The sequence below is a fragment of the Daucus carota genome, chromosome 8 (assembly GCF_001625215.2).
Source record: "Daucus carota subsp. sativus chromosome 8, DH1 v3.0, whole genome shotgun sequence".
NCBI classification, from domain to species: Eukaryota; Viridiplantae; Streptophyta; class Magnoliopsida; order Apiales; family Apiaceae; genus Daucus; species Daucus carota.
The window spans coordinates 23,882,331-23,900,241 of NC_030388.2; the positions used below are offsets into that span (position 1 = coordinate 23,882,331).

The 17,911-nt window shown below is 32.9% G+C and overlaps 1 protein-coding gene across 1 annotated transcript; it reads left to right on the forward strand.

Moving 5' to 3' along the window:
• The first annotated feature begins 3,550 nt into the window (after positions 1–3,550).
• LOC108199648 (mitogen-activated protein kinase homolog NTF4) lies at positions 3,551–13,460 on the forward strand. The gene is made up of 6 exons (XM_017367568.2): positions 3,551–3,882; positions 3,979–4,108; positions 7,592–7,729; positions 9,776–10,108; positions 12,100–12,280; positions 13,001–13,460. Exons 1-6 carry the CDS (start codon positions 3,677–3,679, stop codon positions 13,174–13,176), a joined length of 1,164 nt encoding a protein of 387 aa, XP_017223057.1. The 5' UTR covers positions 3,551–3,676; the 3' UTR covers positions 13,177–13,460.
• The last annotated feature ends 4,451 nt before the right edge of the window (positions 13,461–17,911 follow it).

A 17,911-nucleotide genomic window follows, 5' to 3' on the forward strand; every position in this document is an offset into this window, starting at 1 on the left:
ATTTAGACTTGACTTATTAGAGTCATTTTTAATATACTTATCTATGCTTAGTTTGTTCATGACTTAGTGGGTTGGAATCCCGAACCTCTTCAATATTTTAAAATTTATATTTTTATATTGAAATATATTAGATAATTAAATATGGTTTATAAACATAAACATTAAACCAGATTTTGATAAAATAATTTCAAATTGACAATATTACGACCATCCAAGAAAAACTTGATGAAAAATAATATCTAAATTTAAAACTACAGAACTCGAATATCGGAATAAACAATTGAAAATAAAACACTAGTAAATAAAATTCGGCAACAATATTAAAATCCATAAACAAGGGATGCGATATAATTTTAAAACTGTCTGTCTGTCGATAATCCTGTCATATTTGACCAAGGTATGTTGTAAATATGAATAAAAAATATAACCAGTTTAAAATACAATAATGTAAAATATTAAATATCATGTAGTTTTTACCGCATCATATAATTTATATGAATGATACGATCGTATCTATACTATACTATTAAAGCCGAAACATTAAAAATTTGGTCGGCCGGTCGGTACTTGGGCCAAAATACGGGCCTATCTATATAACCAATTATTCTGGGCCTATTTATATAAATAATTATTCTTTTTAATTTGGGCCAAAGTACGGACCTATCTATATAACCAATTAATAATAATCCTTTTAAAACTGAAACATTAAGAGTTTGGTAGGTCAGTACTTGGGTCAAAATACGGGCCTATCTATATAACCAATTATTCTGGGTCTATCTATATAACCAATTATTCTTTTTAATTTGGGCTATAGTACGGGTCTATCTATATAACCAGATAATCCTTTTAATTGAAATATATTACTTTTTTATATTTTTGACTAAAAAACTCAATCTTCAAAAATAACATTGAGAAGCATGGTAATTACTTTTTTAACTAAAATATATTATCTTTTTATAAATTTTCCAACTAAAAAATTAATCTTTTACAATTAATACGGACATGGGCGACATATTTATACGTAAAGATGTGTGCCAAAAGTCTAAAAGTCAAATAATAAAAAATAGAGGGGGTATTATTATATTGGTCGGGCGGTACTTGGGCCGAAGTACGGGTCTATCTATATATATAACCAATTAATCTTTTTAACTAAAATAAATTATCTTTTATATAATTTTTAGATAAAAAAAAACTCAGTCTTCTAAAATAATATCGAGCAACATAGTAATTGTCTTTTTAATCAAAACGCTTTATCTTTTTTAGATTTTCTAACTAAAAAAATCGAGTTTTTACAATTAACACGGACGTCATATATATAAAAATATAATATCATTAAATATAATTATTAATAAATAACATGTGATATTATTCAACCAAAATACATTAATAACATTATTTTTAAATACTCTAATGATCTCATATTAAAAGAAATATTACAAATCTGTCATATACTATATATTATTACACTATTAAAGCCAAAAATAAAAATTCACTTGGTTGGTCAGTTAGTTGAGTTTGATGAATCGTTTGGTATTCGACCCACGGAGCTCTTGAATTTATAACATGTTATAGTATATTTTTTATTATCAATTAAACCAAAACATTAAATTTAGGTTAGTATGATGGGGAGGTATTTGGTTTCATGCGTATGTTTTATACTATATTATTAATTATTAATAACGAAATATCAAAGGTTGATTGGTTAGTTTATATCTGAGTTTATAGGCCACCTTAAATTATAACATGTAAAAGAAAATATTTTAACATTCTCATTAAAATATATATGTTCGACCTAATTTTCAATTAGCCATTTGACGGACTTAACTATGAAGAATTTATCCAACTGTTAAGTAAAAAATTTATTAAACCATGTTATTCTATCATAATTTTATTTTTACAATAAAATTAGGTAACTTTAAAATATATATAATAAAATAACAAATATGTTAACCGCCCGTGCATTGCACGGGTTATAAGCTAGTTTAGTATATATGCAATCATCATTAATTCAGGTCAATATCATATTATGTATATTCTAAATAATTTATTAACTCTATGAGAAGGTCAGATAGATAGGATTCACAATTCATTATTCAGTACCATACGCTATTTCAATTTATATTTGGATTGTAAATATGATACGTGTCTCATACTCATCTTATCAATGATTCAGATATGATAATAAAATATAGACCTGGATACGAGCACTCATATCCGGATTAACTCTCATATTATTTTTAATAAAATGTTCGTATTGAATACTCGAACATATCCGAATTAACTCTCATATTATTTTTAATAAAATGTTCGTATTTAATACTCGAACATGAACCATAATTTGGTGGAAAAATTTAAATTTGAAAAATATATAATCATGATACGAGCAATCATCTACCCGTTTAGATTCTATCGAAAAAATAAAAAATCTACCCGTTCAGATATGTCCCATATTATTTTTATAAAGTGATCCTATCACTCCTAGATACCCGAATATTAGTTTGATCCATTGTTTTTATAACTAAGTTGTTATATTTTCTATAAATATTTGATATCCGTCCGAGTTTAAATTTTATCATATATATGAGATCGATTATTATTGAATTATAGATACCAAATTCAAGCTCGAACATAAAAAATATAGAGACGTCCGGGTCCGGTTTTATTTTAGGGCCCTGGGATAACGAAATGTGGTAAATTATGTACGAAACAAAAATTAAGATTGGACACACCATAAATAAATAAATAGCCTACCTCTCTCCCAAAAAAACCCTAATTCTCTCTAGCCTCTCTATTGTCGTAGCCGCCTGGGGCTTCCATCGGTTTTCACCGGTGGAAAGCCCCGAATCAGTTAACTACTTTATTTTATTCTTAGTTTTTGAATAATACTTTTTCTCGAGAAATTTAGATCCAGAGCCATCGGAGATTTCGTTGTCTCTCTTCCAAGCGGGTGAGTTGCAGTCCGATTTTTCTTGTTTTTGTGGTTCTGCTTCAGATCTATTCTCGGGGGATTCTTAGATCTAAAACCATCGGAGATTTCGCTGGCTTTCTCCTCTATTTCAAGTGGGTGGATTTTCAGTCGGATTCCTCTTGTTTCTGTGGTTTCATCTAAGGTTGTTTTCTCTCCCTGGTGAGAGCTTTGTTTTTCGCTTCTTAATTGTAAGCGGGGTTTGATTTGGTGATGAAAGTTTGTATGGAATCGCAGTTCTGGTCGATAGCTCAAACGATAGCTCTATCGGGGCATGATGAAGAGGGTACCAGTAATTCAACGAGAATGCATGAAGCGGGTACTTGTATTTGTACATACATTTTCTTCAAAATATCGTTTAACTGTCTCTTTGTGAGAACAGGCGATTGCAATTTACTGTTTGTTCGACTCGATCATTGGTGTAGATGCCGTATGGCCTTTTATTATTAGATTAACAACTTTGTTTCAAAAAAAAAAAGATTGGACACACCACTTGCCCAAATATACAATCTTACACATCTGCACTCTTTTGTCCACTTCCGAGAATTAAACAAAAAACAAATACTCCTATATCAAAAACAAAATACAAATGCTTAACCAAAATAAAAAAATCTCTCTCTCTCTCTCTCTCTCTCTCAAAGTACAAACACAACACAACCCAGCTGAAGAGCTGAAGAAACTCTCCGAGATCTTCAAAGCTCACAAACACTAATGGACGGTTCAATTCAGCCCTCCGACACCGTGATGTCCGACGCTGCTCCGCCGCCTCAACCCGCCGGGATCGAGAATATTCCGGCGACTCTCAGCCACGGCGGCCGCTTCATCCAATACAACATCTTCGGTAACATCTTCGAAGTCACCGCGAAGTATAAACCTCCTATTATGCCTATCGGCAAAGGTGCATACGGCATCGTTTGGTATATCTCTCATTTCATCTTCAATTTATACCTATTTATCTCTTTATTTATATATGTTTGTTTTTTTATTGGATATATATGGTTTTGTGTTGCTAGTTCGGCGTTGAATTTGGAGACGAATGAACACGTGGCTATTAAGAAGATTGCCAATGCTTTCGATAATAAAGTCGATGCTAAGAGGACTTTGCGCGAAATTAAACTCCTTCGTCACATGGACCATGAAAATGTTTGTTCTCTTTACTTTTTGTTTTCTTTTAATGTGAGGATTTTGTTTCGATTTTGTCAAGTCGATGTGTGTATTTAACTATATCTGCTTTGCAAATGAAATATTTGATAAGTATGTTTCCTATTCCTGATATGATTAAGTTTAGTGCACAATTAGCAATTCTTTCGTAGTCATCCCAAAAAGGAAACTTTAGCGGCTTCATTAGTTGCGAAGCAAACGAGCTATGCAAGAGTACGATTGTTAGTTGTATTAAATAGGTTACTTACTTTCTTTGGACTAGTAACAGCTTTCTTGTCAGTTAGTATGCTGGGCTGTTCAACTCTTTGTTCCTTAATTGGATATAAGATTTTGACTTTTAATTTTGGATCTTGTGTGCTTATTGGGGTTTATCTGCTTTCAGGCTCTGCCCTCTAGAAGCTTCTGAGGGTATTCCCCATTTTATTGTTTTCTATTTCATTTACAGTAAATTTAGGAAAACAAAATTAACATAATAATTTGAAATCTTGTATTCTGGTTCCTGGGGAGTACTTTTGAATCGCGTATTGTGATTTCTAATTGTCTTATAACTTTAAGTTTGTCTAATATAACCCGAAAATTATAATTTAGTGTTATCTAGTGGTTTTTGGGTTAGCATTTTAATACCTTTAAAGGGAAGCATGCATTGATCTATTTGTTTTGTTATCATCATTAAAAGAAGTATACTCCTTTGGAAGTTTAAATACTCACTCAAACTAGGAAGTTGCTTACCCACCCTCCTCCTACTTACACTTCCCATGAATTTATAAACACAATGTTCTACTTCCTGAAAATTCATCAAATTAAATAGTTTCCAATGAAGTATAACTTCCTTAGGAAGTCAATACAAATGTGTAACCAAACAACCACTTTGTTGTAAAAATTCCTAATTTATCTAGATATTAGCAGAATTAAGATGAGTTTCATATTTGATTTCTTTTACATGTTATGTTGCTGAAGTAAAAACCCCAGGTGCAGACCATCCTGATAGACCCAACACCAGACTATCGAATCCCTAACCATAAACTCTCCAACACTCTACTATCCACTCAACCATAAGACCTACTTTACTTTATGATACCAATTGGAAGCTGTAATCCTACAGAAGACAGTTGACCAGCATAAACTCGCCATGTGACTGAAATTCTGACATAATGACTGTGTAAGTTTATAAGCAGTCATTACGGGTTTTTCAGACTAAGGACACCAGCATGAATGGAGTTTTTGGGTGAGGTAAACAGAAGTTTGATCAGGTCAATCAAATTATGTGCCTAAGAGAAATTTTTTACTTAATCAAGGATGTAAAATAGCTCGGGCAGAGGAACATTCCCACAAAATTTGTTGCGTGATCAAACCATGAAGGCCATTGATGTAATTGAGGCGTTTGTATTATCAACAATGGTAAAATTTATTTGGATGAGAATGGGTATAGTGTTTACTCATAATCTCTGTTATCCCGACTCTTCATTTTGACTCGAGTACCCATGTTGGGCACTCGACACTCGGGGTATGGATACTTCGACACCTATATTTCAGGCCAAAAACATGTAAAATTTTTAGAATTTTGCCGAGTCCAACACTTGGATACATATCCATCTGTCGTTGAATATTCACTATGAGGGAGGATAATTTGGCAGTTTGGCTGATGAAATTATACCTAAGTGAGTAGATATTGGGTGATTAATTCGGTTACTTAAGAAACCATGACTGCTCCAGGGTTGGCTGATAAAGTTATACCTAAGTGAGTAAATATTGGGTGATTAATTCGGTTACTTGAGAAACCATGACTAAAGGGATGAAATGATTAAAGATCTTTTTAATATATCAAGAGCTATTCGAGGGTGGTTTAGAAATGGAGGATTTACCCTTAAGGCTTAAAATAGTTGTATGCATTCATTAGCCTGACCAGAAGTGGAGTCCAATTGAAATGTTTCCACAGGGATCACAATAAGGGATGCACTCCAAGTCCTTAATTGGAGACCTCTTATATCTTTGGCATTCTGATCAATTCCCAAGCAACTTTGGGCTGCCTTTGCAGAGCAGAAGTCCCACTCCAATTGGTTTAAGTTTATTCTGAATTCTCTGATGGATAGCTCGGGGGCACTACTGTTTACCAAGTAGGACTTATTTAATAAGTTGTAAGCTTCCCCATAATGATTAAGCAATACAATAGAAGATGGTTTAGACCAGCTTTGTTTAGTATAACCAAGGCAGTCAAAAAAAGGTAGGATTAAAGAGCTCCCCTGCCGAATGTCTCTGCTACGACCATAGTATTCAGACAATCCATTGACTTTGATAAAAAAATCTTACGCTTAAAGTGCGTGTATGGATCCAATGTATATAAGCTGGAGGAAATCCTCTAAGAATTAACATGTCACTGTGTCAATAATGGATTGCCAAATTATGATAAACAGTTGGCGTTCAGGTATCATATTCACAACAACACCATGCATTATGATACTTCTATCCTGAGTAATTTTTTCAGTTCTTGGGACGCTGCCTACATGGTCAAATCATGTGAACTAGGAGATTGTACGAACCCTTTGTGTACTAGTAGGAATGTTTTCTTATCTCTCTCTCGCACACTTTCCTGCACTCAAACAGAGTTTCTGTACTTCAACTCTTCCTTTATATAAGTTTTGTCACTTCTTCAACAACTATATTATAGATCTAGCCTTTAGTGCCAACATATTTACTCATATGGTGCTGCATGAAAATATGGGGCTAAGGCATCAAACTTCAGAAGCTGTACACTTGATCAGGATTTGGAGGAAGTTGGTGTTTTTTTACCTTGCATCAGTATCTAAAAGTAATAATTCCTTAGCGTAATATATTTGTAGCTAGTATATACAGCTACTGTAATGTTCACATCCCCCCCCCCCCCCCCCCCCCCCCCCCCCCGCGCCTCTTCTCTCCCTCACACACCAGGACACATCACACTCGTGCATGCCTTGCCTACATGTACGCACAGAGAGACACTCTTTATGAGTTTTTGCTACACCTACACAAGTCTTGCAATTGGAAAAACTAGTAGAATCATGGTTTCTAGTTTGATTATTTAAATTTTATTTATTTAGAAATATTGTCCACCTTTGTCTTCTCCTCTGATAACTGTGCTATTGATTGTTAAGTAGACTTTCCCATTGCAGTGAAATTCATTTACTTGTGATTTGCCATTTGAATTGGCTGTGGTCCCACTTTTCTCTTCTTTGTAATATTCTTATTTATGTAGTTACTGAAGAATAGAAGAAAACCAATAAATGATCTTAAAAATCCAGAATTTCAATCGGCAACCTACAATAGATTTTTTCAGTTCTTGATGGGTCAATAATGTACTAGTAAGAATTAAAACAAAGAATTGCTTACATTCTGTTTTAGTAAGCGAATGCTGTACCAAGAAGGTAATATGGTAGCTTAATACATTACTGCGAGTTTCTTATTCAGATGTCACCCGGTTTTATTATGCAGGTTGTTGCAATCAGAGATATTATACCGCCTCCTCAGAGGAGTGCATTTAATGACGTATACATTGCTTATGAGCTTATGGATACTGATCTCCATCAAATTATTCGTTCAAACCAGGCACTTTCCGAGGAGCATTGCCAGGTGCTGTCTTAGAACATAATTTCTTTGCATTTTGCATTGTATGAAATAGATCTATAAAATGCAAAAGTTGTTTATTTTGCATCGAAAGCATGATATAATTTGAGTTGAAAAATGTTATTGTCTCGATTTGGCAAAAAGGAGTGGGATAGTGTATCATTTCGGTGGCTGTTGTGTGTTTCCTTGCTGATGCTACCGCAATGGCTTTTTTCTATATTATCAAAAAAAAAAAAGAAGAGGAATTGTATATATCGTTTCATATTTGGGAAAATAGATTTTTTTGCCACCCAACTTATTACTTATTTAGAAACCTACCACTGAACTATAATTTTTTCTTTTTTTGTCACTAATGTTAGGTTCGGATTTTTTTTTGATCACTAACGTTAGGTTCGGATTTGATTATTAACACTATGTTATTTTTTTTAGCATTATTAAAATATAGTGTTAGCCTGCAATATTATGGTGATATGATGTGTCTATATCTTTATATGTATTAGTACATATGTGTCCTAGGTAGTATACCTTGGAGGACGAGAGTTAGACACGCATTTTGAGACTCCTAAAAATTTAGTTTCAAAAATTATTTTATTTTTTCTGAATAAAACTTAATGTTTGAATTTAACGTTGTTTTTTTTCCCTTCAAAAAAAAGGTTGCATTTTTTGGTCACTAACGTTAGGTTTTGATTTGATTATTAACAATATGTTATTTTTTAAAAATATAGTGGTGGTCTGCAATATTATGGTGATATGATATGTGTCTATAACATTATATATAGTCATCTATATATCCCATGGGTAGTTTACCTTGAAGTACGAGAGTTTAACCGCATTTTAAGAAGCTAAAAAGTTTAGTTTTATTAATTATTTTAAGACTCCACAAAAATATAGTTCACTTGACTCAATTTTAGTTGAGAATTGATCGTAGATGATAAATTGTTTGAAGTCATTGATTTCATATTGATAATTTAATGAATTTTTAGAATTCTAATTATAATTTTTCCTGATTTTACCACTCATTTATGTCATTATTACTCCCTCCGTCCATCTCATTTATTTATAGTTCTTTTATTCTTTAACACTACTTGGCACGTATTTTAAGGTTCCCACTTTTTATAAAATATAGTTTCATAACTTAATTTTGAGATTTTCTTTCTGAGTAAAAAGAATTCAAACTCTCATAAACTACCTGGGACACATATGGAATATTACATATAAAGATATAGACACATATCAGATCACCATTATATTGCAGACTACTACTATATTTTAATAATACTAAAAAGAATAACATAGTGTTAATAATCATATCCGAACCTAACGTTAGTGACAAAAAAATAAATCCGAACCTAACATTAGTGACAAAAAAGAAAATAATTATAGTTCAGTGGTAGGTTTCTAAATAAATAATAAGTTGGATGGTAAAAAAATCTATTTTCCCTTCATATTTCTGTATGTTCCTTCCGTTCGTTTGTTTTTGCACAAATTTAATACAGGACCGAGGAATTTTATTTTTGCTGGTTATTTTCCTTGAACTTTATTCGCTTGAGTGAAATTAGCTCGTTTGCGGATGATCATTCGTATATCAAACTGCAATTTTGTTTTCATTCTTATACTTACTTCCAATCAGCTGACTTGGACCAATTTTATTCCTTGCGTTGTTTTTGTGCAGGATAATTTGTTACATGTGTGCAGGATAATTTGTTACATGCTTATTGTACTCTGCAGTTAGTTGAGAATGGCACTAGATGCTTCTAGCTTAGTGATATGACCTGAGAAAAAACACTCAGAACTACTTTAAAGTACTGGGCTAATTCTTTTCTCTATTTTTACAGTGTATATATTATTGACTTATGTTCTGTTATAAAGACTATAAGATCCTTGTACAACAATATAGGAGATCATTTGGACCGGTTCACTACCTTGTTTGATGTTCTCCCAATTTGTGTATATAAATTGTACATCTGTCTTTGCAGATTTCAGTTTATCATTTAAAAAATTGCTTATGATCATTTTGTATTGCATATCTATTCATTTACTTTTCTTGTGCAGTACTTTTTGTATCAGATCCTCAGAGGGTTGAAATACATACATTCTGCAAACGTTCTTCATAGAGACTTGAAGCCTAGCAATTTGCTCTTAAATGCCAATTGTGATCTTAAAATATGTGATTTTGGATTAGCCCGTGTCACTTCCGAAACTGATTTTATGACAGAATATGTTGTTACAAGATGGTACAGAGCACCAGAGCTCTTATTAAATTCATCTGATTACACTGCTGCTATTGATGTATGGTCAGTGGGATGCATTTTCATGGAGTTGATGGACAGGAAGCCTTTATTTCCTGGCAGAGATCATGTACATCAACTGCGATTGCTCATGGAGGTACTATCTCTGTATGTCGTATCACATCATTATTACATTTATGATTATGATTATGATGCTTTTCCTACTGCTGGTGCTACTATTTAAAAGTTATTTTCACTTTTTGTACACATTATGGTTAGAAGCTTATTCTTGACCTATCTGATTATAAATATGAAAGAACCCATTTTCTGCTACATTGTCAATCTATTATAACTGAAGAAGGTCATGCTTTGCCTTTTTTGGTTTCTGTTATAAATATCTCCAGACTGTGTTTGTATAATCATGTAACTAAAGAATATAAAATTATAAAGGGTTGTTGAAGCTTCTCAACAGAATGGAAATTGCAGATGTAATATGTTTGCTTGGTATGTTTGTTTACCGCGCATAATTTTCTGATAGTATTATTTGTCTCAAATTTAGTTGTGGTGGATTAAGTGGACACTAAAATCAGATATTCTTGTTTGACTAGATCATTTGTACTTTAGTATTCTTATGAAGGACACATTCATGTGTGTTGATCTCCATCTTTCTAATTGTTCCATTGAAATTTTGTACCTTAAAATAAAATAGAGTTTTATGCAAAACACATCCCTTAAGTTTGGACTAGCTGCCCTTTAGTATCTGAACTCTTGATAACTGCATCGTGCAGCCCGTAACTTATTTTGGCTTTACTATTCCGTCAAATATCACCATGATTCCATGAACGTCTATATGCTTAAGGGGTAAACTAGGAATATTATATTTTTGCTTATTAAATGTAATATTTTTTCCCATCTCTCTATATCTGCCAGCTTCTCATATACATGTTTGTATATACAAGTCATGCATATAAGAACGCCAACCCCGCTTCCTGATCCTTCCAAAACAGCTCAATGCATCAAACCCCTCAAATTCTGCCCGAACCCAACAATCAGCATTAAATAAAAGAAAACCCATCTCGTTCATGTATTTCATCAAATAGCTTGTGTGCACAGCAGACTCTCACAGACACCCATTTTACTGTAAAAATTATTCAACTCAAGGCTAACAAAGCATTGTTAGCAAGATAATGAAGTTGATGCCCAAACGAAAAATCTGAAAGTAGCAGAGGTTGAAGTGAAACTGCGTTGGTTTAGGGAAATGGGGTGATGAAGCCATGAAATGAAGTGGTGAAAAACGATGTTTTGGGAGGGAGTTGATTGAAGAGTTTGAGAAAGATGGTGGAGATGTCATGGTGGCAGTGAGTTCTTGATTTGAAGTAGACAGTGAGGTTACCAGAGAATGTGGGTTGTGTTTCTACAATGGCTTGGGCGTGTATAAGTCTCGATATCTTTGATATAATAAACAGATTTTATCTTTAATAATGTTTTAGGTTAGAATCTGTCAGGTGAAGAAGAAGATGAACAGTAATTATAATTTATACCTATATTATCCTCACTAAAATAGATGTTAACAGTCAAAATAGACACAATATGGTCTACAGGATGCATTATGCAGCGCCAATAAATGTGATAAATTGCAATGTGCAATTATCAAAACAATGAGTAATGAAGTGATTTTGGCTTAAACCAAGGGGATGCAAATTGCGAAACTCAATAAAACATCAAGGAGATTTGGTTACTGAAATCTGCTGCTTATATAACAGTCTTTGTGGCTAGCAAGTGGTCTAATATTTATATAAGTGAATATTCATTCTGTGCAACATGTTGCCTGTTGGATGTTTGTTGTGATACATTCGTAGCACATATATGTAATATGTATATAGAATATATATATTTTGGTATGATGATGTATTTTATACAAATGTAATATGGTACACATAAGGGCACAAAATTTGCATAAACATCTGCTGGCATCTGAATCCTTATTTTTGCAGTTTTTTCTTCTTGTTGTAATTACTGCGTCACTGTGCAATGAATTTACATCCTTGCACTTGTATATGATTCTTTTAGCTTTGCAGATGTAGTCAACAAACAACAAACGAATTATTGTGTTTATTATTTTTCTACTGACATATTTTAGCCTTGCAGCTGATTGGCACACCATCAGAGGCTGAATTGGAATTCCTAAATGAAAATGCAAAAAGATACATTCGGCAGCTTCCTCTTTACCGTCGGCAGTCATTGACTGAAAAATTTCCCAATGTTCACCCTTCTGCTATAGATCTCGTTGAAAAGATGTTGACATTTGATCCTAGAAGGAGACTTACAGGTAAAATCTGTTTAACTCATAAAGATAGTCCACTTATATATTAGTGTTATCGGATGGTTGGAATTATATGTTAATCGTTAGTTTGATATTTTGGAGTTCTCTTTTATGCGAATATATTTTACATATAAATATGTTAATTGCTGCTTGTTTTCTTGCTGGATTATATATCCTACAACTAGATGTACATAATAACAAACTTTCTAAACAATAAAGCTTGTTTACATTTTGTATTTAACCTTTTTTTTTCTATTTATGCCAGCAGGCAGTTTCAGTTTCAGTTTTAAAATTACAATAATATCAAATTCGTAATGTTTAGCCAGCTTGAGCATTTCAGCAAGCTCTGACGGAGTATTTAAGAGAATTATCTCTTCTAGTTGCCAGTTATATGTCACATCAATTATACCATCAACTATCCCCAAGTAACTTTGGTTCATAACCTGATTTTGAAGGAAGATACTAATGCCACTGGTACTGACTTCATTGCTTCAAGTGACATGCAGATATATTTCCGTGCAATTAGTACGTAATTCATATATTATGTCAGAGTATAATGAATGGTTGACATCTAAAGTTCTGCTAAAGAAATCATCAGTATATCGAGTTTAGACTAAATATCAGTAGACTCCTGCATTTATGTGTACACTTTCTTGTTTTTTTTTGAATTACCTCTTCATCATCATATTGTAATTTAAGTTGAATTTGGGATTCTGTTGAATTCAGTTGAAGATGCACTGGCACATCCATACCTGACATCACTGCATGACATCAGCGATGAGCCTGTATGTGTTGCCCCTTTTAGCTTTGACTTTGAGCAGCATGCATTGACTGAAGAACAAATGAGGGAGCTAATCTACAGAGAGGCTCTGGCATTCAATCCTGAACATCAGCAGATGTAATGAATGTTTGTTTATTGTGGTTGTAACTGGTGTGTTATGTTTTTATCTCTCAAAATCTCCCCCACCCCTGACATCTTCATCCAAGATGGCACTGGAAATTGAGAGATACTGATGTGGGATGTGTAGCTAGGATTTTCAGTTATTATTTGTCCAGCTTGTATCTGTTTTCTTTTCTCTGAATGGGTTAGGCGTCTGAATTGAAACAGTAATGGACATGACTTACTGTGCTGCGATTGTCACATTAAGATTTAGTCGATAAAATATTAGAAACTCATTTCATATGATGTCTAGAGTTCATTTGGCTAGCTTGTTGTTCATGACATAACGTGAATTATCTTATAAGTTTGACAGTTTAAAATATCTGTTTTGTTAATTTTGACTTATTAATAACTTATGTGTTATTAAAAATATAAACTAAGCTAAATGTGCTCAATATATCTCGCTCAGAGCAGGATTTGAGGAGGGTAAAATTGTACGTAGCGTTTCTGTGAGACCCCGGATTAGTGCACAATAAATTAAATAGTGTGTGATATAATATAAATATAATATCTTAACCTATGAATTTCTTCAAATGGTACTTACCAAACAAAAAATGACTGAAAATTCAGGTTTGAGCCCACACAAACATAGTTTATACTTTAAATGTAACGGGAGTAATTAACAAGCACTCTCAATGACCGGAAAATAACAAAATTTTATAGAGTATTATTAACGTACAGGGTCAATATTACCTTTCCAACGACGTGTCGATAATTTTACGGAGATAATTAAAATATCTAGATGCAGTTCTGTAAATCTATAGCTAGTCAAAAATCTTGGGAATTTTACTGCTCTTTACATGGATATGGTCGTGTACGGGCAGTACGGCTGGAGGAACGTGGGAAGAGACTGAACTTTTGTATTTGAAAAATGTTTCGGGGGATCTCCGAAGTGGGTGTCAGTTGATATCATAATTTCCGGTATGAATACTAGGCCTGACCTTCAATTTGTGATTGGTTGTAAAACACCGATTCTCTTGTTGGGACTTAATTCTATCTTCATAGACTTGTCGAGATATTGGAACTTCCGCGTAATCTAAAAAGAACGTTTACTATTTACAAATAAGAAGTTAATTTTAATTAACATATAATTTTGACATATTAGATAATTTTTTTGGTGTTTATAATTTATTAGATATAAATATTATTAATATAATAATAATACTCCCTTCGTCCTAATTTATCTGCCTTGTTTGACATTTTGTGGTCAAATTGACCAAATTTTGACTAGTAATTAGTTATTCTTACATGATTTTGAAAGTTGAAAAAATACATTTTAAACTTTGATCAGCCGTTTAATATAATTTGATATAATTTTAAATCATCAATATCAAAATATTAATAAAATAATATTAAAAATTAAATTAAAAATAATAGATCGGTTTTTCTATGGTGTGCCCATGGGCACACAATAAGCACAAAATTTAATAGTTTTTCTTTGTTTTGATTGACTTACACCCCTTTACTAATGATGGCCCCCCTGCATTCACACCAACGACACCAATCAAAACACACCAAATTTATGAGTTTCCGTGCTTAGCATGTGCCCATGGGCACACACTAGACAAACCTATAATAGATTTCGCAGTAAAGATCGAAGACTGTTGTCATGTTGTGCACGTGTGCTAAACAGTTGCGCTTGCCAATATAAATGCTTGGATCAGCCCAAGCAAAGTGGACTGCAAACCAAACTTATGAATATGATTTCTAAATTTTCTTACATTTTATCAGGGGTTTATATCAAACGGGTCACTTCTTGAGTCAAAATATCTCACTTGATCCACACATCTCAGCGGGGACTCATTTAAGCCACTGTAAACCAAATACATATCATTTTTCCCACATCACTATTCATACCTTTTTACTTAATTATTTATAAAAAATTAATCGTTTGTTCTTTTACTACGAAACCACTTCGAGTACTTTCATAATTATCTCTAGTATTTATCAAAATAATTTGAGAATTCATAAAGCAACATAACAATGGTGATCAAATAAATATATATTTATAGCTACATATATTTTTAATTACATAATTATGTTACTTTAAAAATTCTCAAATTATTTTGATAAATACTAGAGACAATTATGAAAGTACTCGAAGTGGTTTCGTTGTAAAAAAACAAACAGTTAATTTTTGATAAATGATTAAATAAAGAGGTATGAATAGTGATGTTGGTAAAATGATATATATTTGGTTTATAGTGGCTTAAATGAGTCATCATTGAGATATGTGAGTCAAGTGGGATTTTTCGACGGAACGAGTGGCCGTTTGATATAAAACCCCATTTTCTTATGAATATACAAGCAGAGAGAAGTGAACAACGGTTGTGAGTGAGTCCATGCCTTGTCAAATTATCAAACTCACCAGGGTTCATATTGGTGGAGATGATCTCAGAAACTTCTACACTCTTGTAATCTCTCTCTCCCTCTCTCTCCTGCCCTCTTCGAAAATACACAGTCTGTCCCCGGTAGCTAAGCGCAAGGGCGAGAGTTCAAAATCAAGAAAATGTGAGGGGATTTAAAAAAGGTATCCATCATAATTTAGTCCGTCCCAAAATAAGTGTCATTTTAACTTTTTTCACGTAATTTGAGGTGAAAAAAACATACATCTACCTATTAGAGTATTTTTTTAAATTTTTTTTCTGAATAAAAGTTTAAAATCTATATTTCTATTCAGAAAAAGAAAATTTGAAAAAATCTATATTTCTATTCAGAAAAAGAAAATTTGAAAAATAATGCGTAGAAGTATGTTTTTCTTCCACCTTAAATTACGTGCAAAAAATCAAATCGACACTTATTTTGGAACAGAATGAGAATTATCTTCGTCTTTGGACTTTATTTATGTGACTAATTTACCCTGAAGGTATTATCGACCTCTAGAAAACGATCTTATATTAATTAGCTTTTGTTATTGTATCATGGTTGATGTGTTAGTTGGCTAGCATTGCAGCGACTTACGATAGACGAGGTCTTATCTTATTTATCTTCGGTTTAAGACTTTATTTCTGTGATTGCTGGTTGAAACATTATGGAATTGAATCAACTTTCGTTTAGTCCGATCACTCTCAAGGTATCGTCGACCTCTAAAATGATCTAATATTAATTTATGAATTGTGAAATAAACATCTTTTTATCTACTATGTGCATTTGGTCATATAATTTATTTATTTTAGGGGATGAGTCCAAGTCACTGAAATGGGCACCTGGAAGGGAGCGAAATTGGAAGAGTTTGCTTCTATCTTACAGTGAGAATATGGAGTCTGGGAGAGGGATGGACAGATGAAGAGATTAATTGTACCTTCTAGGTTCTCGACCTCTTTTTAGCCCTCAAGTCCAGTAAATAAGATGCTCCTTCACCCAGCGTTGCTTTCCTTGTAGTTCCAGATCACTCGTGACTATATTTAGTCTTATAGATTAGACGTAAATTAGTAATTTGTCTCATGTTATGAACAGTACCGACATATCAAACAGGAAAAGTAAATAGAAACGAAGGGAGTAGCATTCTTCTGTGTGCCCCTGATTTAGGTTGGTGACGGACATTCCTGGACAACTGGAGTACAATTTGGTGAGCACCGCCCTTTAAACTCCTCTCTTCCTCTGTTTTCTGAATATTAGCTATTCCGTTAGGCATCGCTTGTTTGTTGCATCTCAATCTAGTACATATTATGACTTAGAAAACCTTATCTGCAATCGTTACATGTACATATCCCATACTTGTATTAACTTGTGAATTTCGGATGTACCGTCTTGGTGTTAAGTTATAACACTCATTTTTATATGACTCTGTTAAGCCCTTGTAACAACCTGAGGTTTTAGTATAATCCACCAAATACTTAAGTTCTTGGGAGGTCTGCTACCCTAGAATCTGTTATAATCATGCATAAATTAACCCTAGAATTTTGATTACCGTTGATTACATATATTTTAACACGTAATGAAATATTGCTCATCTGATTAACAGGCAAAGAGGCGATGTGTTATGAGATTCCAGAGCCAAGGAATGGAATCCACATATCCGTCTTTATGTTGTCTGAACTGGGATGACAGACAGTTTACGCTCCACAATGGCAGCCTCTGTTATGGTATCATGGTTGAGGTGTCAAGTGATGAGGTCTTATGTTATTTATCTTCGTCTTTAGAATATTTATGTGATTAATGGCTGAACATTATGGAATTGACTTTCGTTTTAGTCCGGTTACTCTCAAGGTATCGTTAACCTCTAGCAAATGATCTCATATTAATTTGCTTCTGTTATGGTATCATGGTTGATGTGTTAGCTGGCTAGCATTGTTGCGACTTACAGTTTGATGAAGTCTTGTCTTATTTATCTTCGTTTTAAGACTTTATCCATGTGATTGAATCGACTTTTGTTTAGTCCAATCACTCTCAGATATTGTCGACATCTAGAAATTAATCTCATATTAATTTATGAATTGCAAAAGATGCAAGTTAGTTAAAATTTAGAAAAGGTTGAGTCCATGTATCTTATCATTAAATTAGGTCTGTGTTCTGTATGTATTTGTGATTTTACGATGTTATATGTCTTACAATTTTGTTAAATATAATTAAAATGTATTTAAAAATTACAAATAACATTTAAATATCTTCCGTACATATCGATTATTAAAACTAAAATATTAAAAATTTACCTATTATATGTTGCCTCGTGGTAAGCCGATGCATGTAGTTTTTGC